General features: G+C 44.5%; 1 protein-coding gene across 1 annotated transcript in view; it reads left to right on the top strand.

Moving 5' to 3' along the window:
• LOC117732724 (protein sidekick-1-like) overlaps window positions 1-6,000 on the top strand; it is a 189,253-nt gene that overhangs the window by 132,553 nt on the left and 50,700 nt on the right. The window contains exons 4-5 of the mRNA XM_034535888.1: window positions 288-424; window positions 1,754-1,901. Coding sequence (XP_034391779.1) covers window positions 288-424; window positions 1,754-1,901 — 285 coding nt within the window. The remainder of the gene's footprint in view (window positions 1-287; window positions 425-1,753; window positions 1,902-6,000) is intronic.

The raw sequence follows: 6,000 nt of genomic DNA, 5'->3' as shown, positions 1-6,000 counted from the left end.
GGGGGGGGGGGGGGGGGGGGGGTCCGAAAAATGATGGGCTTCTGTCAATCACACCTGCTGACGGTCATATATGTGGTTTTGGGAGCCATCGACACACAACCTATATATGTCTCGCAAGAAATATTGCAGCACATGAAATAACCCCCGTGGAGCCACAGCTGGTGAATGCATCGCGTTCCCTTCAGACAGGTGCATGCTTCTGTACGCTAAGCTAAAGCTAACCGGCTGCTGTCGTAATATTGCCGGTGTGATGTTCACGGTCCTGTCTTGTTTCCCTCTGTGTTCAGCGAGCTGCCGCACTCTCCTCGCTCCCTGGCGGCCGGCCTCAACGACTCCGACTCCCGCTCCGTCCTCCTGTCCTGGCTGCGGCCCTTCGACGGGAACTCCCCTCTCCTCTACTACCTTCTGGAGCTCTCTGAGAACAGTACGTGTGTGTGTGTGTGTGTGTGTGTGTGCGTATGGATATACTTTATAGTCCCTGAGCGACAAACAGCTGTTCACTTGCTGTCTACCAGGCAGGGACACGCACTCGTTTACACGAGGCAGACATATGGAGAATGGTGTTGCTGAGTAAATGTACATCCTGGTTCCCTATAAATAAGCTCTTATTTCCCTCCCACCCTCACGCTCTCTCTCTCTCTCCACCTCCCTCTCTCCTTCTCTCACCCTCCCTCTACCGCAGATGTTCAAACAGCAGGCTGGTGCTGTGTCACCTGTCAAACGAGAAATGGAGGGAGAGAGGGAGAGAGAGAGAGAGAGAGAGAGAGAGAGAGATTGAGTAATAGAATGACAGGAGAGACAGATTGGAGGGAGATGGCTGCAGAGTCTCCATCGGCGAACGCTAAATGCGGAGCCGGGCACGTGGCGCGTGGGACGAATGTCAAAATGTTCATGTCGCCCGACGCTTTCAGTCATCTTAATTCTGATGATGACTTTTTTTTTTCCCGGAAACGGCAGGAATATATGACTGCGAGCTTCCCGCTGCGCCCATTTCAGCAGCTGCTCGGCGGCGCCTCCGAGAAACACTCTAAAATAATGATAGTCTGGTCCGTGTCAGCCGAGACTGAATCAAGACAGGGAGGGACGCACCAGAGCTTTGTGCACACTCATTACCCGCTGTGTGTGTGTGTGTGTGTGTGTGTGTGTGTGTGTGTGTGTGTTCCGAACTCGGGCCACCTTTTGAGGACACCTTTCAGACTGAAGACTAAGTTAGTTGGGGACGGCTCGTCCAATCGGGGACAAAAGCAGCGTCCCTATTTGGGGGAAAGGGTTAATAAATAGTGTGTGTGTGTGTGTGTGTGTTTTAGAGGCCATTATGAATGCAGTGTAGGTCAGATGTGGTTCTCATACATTCACTGGGCCGACACACACACACACACACACACACTCACAGACACTGTCCCACTCTCTTACACATCCAAGCATGTAGTGCGATGATAATAGAGCATCTGTCTGTGATATCTTCCGGAGGAAAGACAAGTGAGATAACCTGGCAACACACTGGCAACAATTACAGAAGCATCTGTGTTTCTTTATTAATCTCCCTCTTGCCTCAAAACTCATTCTTGTTGCATCCTTAAAAACTTCTTCTTTTTTTTTTTTTTTTAAATGTATAATCCTCTGCAGCTTTCTCCTTTCCTTTTCCCCGCTCGCTCTCTTCTCATGCCGTCCTCCCTTCTTTTGATTAATGGGTCCTGAGCGTCCGGCCCCGGCCAGATATTATCAGCCTCTAATCTGCGTGTCCTCTGTCTAGACTCACCGTGGAAGGTCTACCTATCGGAGGTCGATCCGGTGCTGACCGAGGTGTCGGTGGGCGGGCTCACGCCTGCCAGGACCTATCAGTTCAGGCTTTGTGCCGTCAATCAAGTGGGCCGGGGTCAGTACAGCGCCGAGACGCAGAGGTAAGAGAGACGCATTTTAGTAATTCACTCACACACACATGGGGGGGGGGGGGGGACCGTGCACATGCACGAACGGCGACCGGCTTTATTAAATACATATTTCACAACCATCTGGTGAAGCCACATTACTATTTCACTGATGTTTTCAAAAGAGCATGAAATCACATTTTTTCTCCTCCATGTAGAACACGCCGTGATGTGTGAGAAGTATTTTTTTTTTTTTTTTTTAGCCTGTTCCCACCTCTGTGTAATAGAATCGGTCACACTGCCTTACACAAACTGGGAATGAATAAACTGGAACTTGGATTCAAAAAGGCACAGTGTTTACACGACCACACACACTAATGTGTGTGTGCGTGTGTGTGTGTGTGGGTGTGTGTGTGTGTGTGTGTGTGTGTGTGTGTGTGGGTTGTTCCCTGATACTCTCTTTCCACTAAAATTACGAAATTAACTGTCTGCGTGTGGAAAAGAGGAAGTCTATTTGGCCTGAAAAGTAAATAGATTACCGTGCAGATGTTTGTTTGTGTGTGTGTGTGTGTGTGTGTGTGTGTGTGTGTGTGTGTGTGTGTGTTCGTATGTTTATCCTAAGAGAAAACACTAATGGGGGTGATTATGACGCCTTAGCACTGATGGAACAGGAAAGAGTGAATGAAGGTTGGAGGAGGTACGACAGGCCCCGTAACAATGTCCCCCCCCCCAGATTACACACACATAAAACAAACCTCTGACACACACACACACACACACAACACAACACAACAGATGTGGCGATGTATTATAAAGTCAACAGCTCCGTAAACGTTTTTTTTTGTTTTGGCTGCAGAGAGCGACCACGGGGGCAAGAGCCAGTTGTGGTCCTGCCAAATGGACCCTCCATAACAACAGCAGCTGTGAACACATCCACACACCTCCGATTACATTTCCATTCTCCATTCACCACTATATATATATATTTTGTCCAGAATCTTTCTCCTTCCTCCTTTTTCACTCAAAATCGTTCCCACTTATCCTCTTCAGCTTCTTGTGTGTCATTATTGCTCTCCTTCCCCCGAGGCCTCTCTCTTCTTCTACCACTGCATTGTTCGCGTCCGACGCAGTCCAAAATCCAAAGTTGTTGGAGAATCGGCTGCATGGATCCCAAATGAAAGGCTGGCGGGGGGGGGGGGGGGGGGTGGACGAGTGGTCACGTGGTCACGTTCGAGCGTATCTGAGCAGTCGGATGCGTCCCGGCGTTTTGTCTGCCGCTCGCCTGGATTACGACGCGCAGCGGTGAGCGGTCGCAGGGCGCCGAGGCGCCGGCTGCACCCATGGGAGGGCGAGGCAGAAGCTCCGATGCTCCAAATGAGAAAAGGATGACAGTAATGTAGAGAGAGAGAGAGAGAGTGACGGAGAAGCTTCTAATATTGATGACGAAAAAAAGCCCTTATTATCGTCACTCTCCCATTTTGAGATCTTCCTCTTCTTCAGGAGAGGTCACGGGGAGACGTGTGCCGGGAGACGGACATCCAATAAGAGCGTATGAACGATTGTGAGCGAAGCGTATGAAACATTACCTCTTAATGCCCAAACTCTCTGCGTGAGAATCCAATTATACCATCTGGAGTGTTTCACACACACACACAGACATACACGCACACACACACACACACACACACACACGCACACACGCGCGCGGACAGTTGTTCATGCATGACCTACACTCACACCATTACCATCTTTAAAGAGGAGGCATTATCGGAAGGAAAGACAGATTATGTATTAATGCCTTGAACTCGGGGCGTCATCAGAAGTTTAAAGCATCTGTCTCCATTCTCTTTGCCTCATCTTTTATTCCAGCTGTTCGGTCACCGAACTGAATCAGCCTTTAACGCTGGACGTGTGATAAAACACTCTCTCACTTTTTCTTTCCATCACACACGCACACGCACACGCACACTGATAGACGGGGAGAATAAGTGCTGTAGCAGCTTTGTGAGATTTAAAGATTTACAGGAGATTTATCCTGCGCTCTCCTGCATGTCAATCTTCAAATTATATGTGTGTTTGACTGTCTATGTCGAAGGTGCACATGGCATAGGGGAGTTATTTATTTACTTTAAACTTTAGATATTGTACGTCCGGCGAAAATGTCCGAGATTAGAGGCATTTCTTCAACTCGCTCTTTTCTACCCTTTAAACACGCAGAAGCAAAAACAATATTGGCTTCGTCAGTTCTCGCTCTGTTCCCAATAAGCTGCGTCAATATTTTTGAAGAGGAGGTAATAAGCTACAGCCCACTCTTACATGTACCTGGGCAGATTGTTATATATTTATATATATATATATATTATTTTTTTTTATATATATATTTTTTCATATATAAATATATATATTTTTTTCATATATATATTTATATATATATATATATTCATATATATTTTTTTTATATATATATACATTTATATATATATATATTTAGATATAAATATATATATATATATTTACTCTTCCAAGATGCTCCCATTGGTCTCAAACAAGACATTAATTAAAGTTTCGCACGCCTAAAAAGTTTTTTTTTCTTTTTTTAATATTTATAATATTAATATTATGTCATATGACATATGACATATGACAAAATAGTCCTTAATCCTGTTTTATTATAATCTTCCATGCTTGTAAAAAAAATAATCTCAACACGACTCTCTGTGGCTCACACCAAAGATGAGGGTGCAGAACATGAAAAGCACTTTCATCAGAAAGCGCCGCGGCTGCCAGGAATTACGTACAAAATGCGTCCGCGTTACAAAAGGCGGCGGCTGATGGTTTTCAGGCGTCAGCCGGGGACGTAGATAAGAAGGTGGTTTGGTTAATGTGTCTTTATAAAGAAAAAGGTACCCGTGTTCCATTTGTACGGCCGTACGAGGAGGACAAACCGGCGTTCACGGACCAACGGCACTGATGTCTGCAGAGAACGAATCATAACGCAGCACGATTCACTGAATCTAATCATATGTGCATAATATATAAAATATCAACATAATCTATTGCTCATAAAATCCTTGAATTCTTTATTACCTCTCAGTAAAATAAGCAAAAAAAAGATCTTTTTTCTTTCTTTAATAGAAACCTAACTTGACTCTGACTTTCTTCCATATGATTTTAAGAGAGAGATTATCATCAAGGGGACAAAAAAACTGTTTTTTATAAATTATTTAGATCCCACAGATGAACCAGACTCAAGTGTTTAGACATCAGCTCTTCTCCACATGTTCTCATCAGCTTCCGTCCTACTGAACTAACCAATCAGAAGCTAGAAAGACTTAATTCATGTATGAACTTAAATATGGAAACCTTATACTAGAGAACGCTGTAGCTTCAGACCTCCACCTTGAACCCAGATTTAATTTCTTTTTTAAAAGGCTTTCATGAAAACTATTCCTTTTTTATATTAGTGATGTTTTTTTTCCCCCCATTCATTCATTCAGTTATTTAATTAACCTACAAAATAACAGGGTGGAGTTTCCATTCCACTGATGAGACTGAGACCAGCAGCTGCTGTGCCCTCCAAGTGGTGTTAGGGAGCAATATGCATATTCAGAGCATTGATATAGCAGCAATCAACTATTAGCTAGATATAATAGTGTAATGTCTACCTGAGCAGAGAATGAACTCCCTCTGTGTGTGAGGTCATCCCAGCTTCTTCTTCTACACTTGGGTTTTCACCGCACGTCTGTGCACGTGCACTTCTTTTTTCAAAGTGACTTAAGCTGCATATTCAGTTTTTTGTAAAGGTCCATTATTGTTCTACCAAAATATCAGAGCTTGTGACCTCAACCAGGTCTGGAAACACTTGATTACATTAGTACTAAACACAAAGCTGAGCCTGATGGGTAATGTAGTTTGGGCATGTCAATGAGCTAAAGCTAAAGTAGAACAGGAATGTCCAAATCTCAAGGTGGGTCATCTAGTTGTAGTCGTGACCACAGGGCTGTCAGTATCGTGGCTAAAAGCAAATATTCTAAATACATAAATACGTGCATGTCATAAAAGAACACCTGGGAAACACTTTGAGACCCTTCGAGCTTCTGCACAAATATCCCTGTTTATATTCAGCAACACA

This window comes from Cyclopterus lumpus, chromosome 1 (genome assembly GCF_009769545.1).
Source record: "Cyclopterus lumpus isolate fCycLum1 chromosome 1, fCycLum1.pri, whole genome shotgun sequence".
Classification (NCBI taxonomy): Eukaryota; Metazoa; Chordata; class Actinopteri; order Perciformes; family Cyclopteridae; genus Cyclopterus; species Cyclopterus lumpus.
The sequence above is the reverse complement of the archived record's forward strand: the minus strand, read 5'-3'. Positions and strand labels throughout refer to the sequence as shown.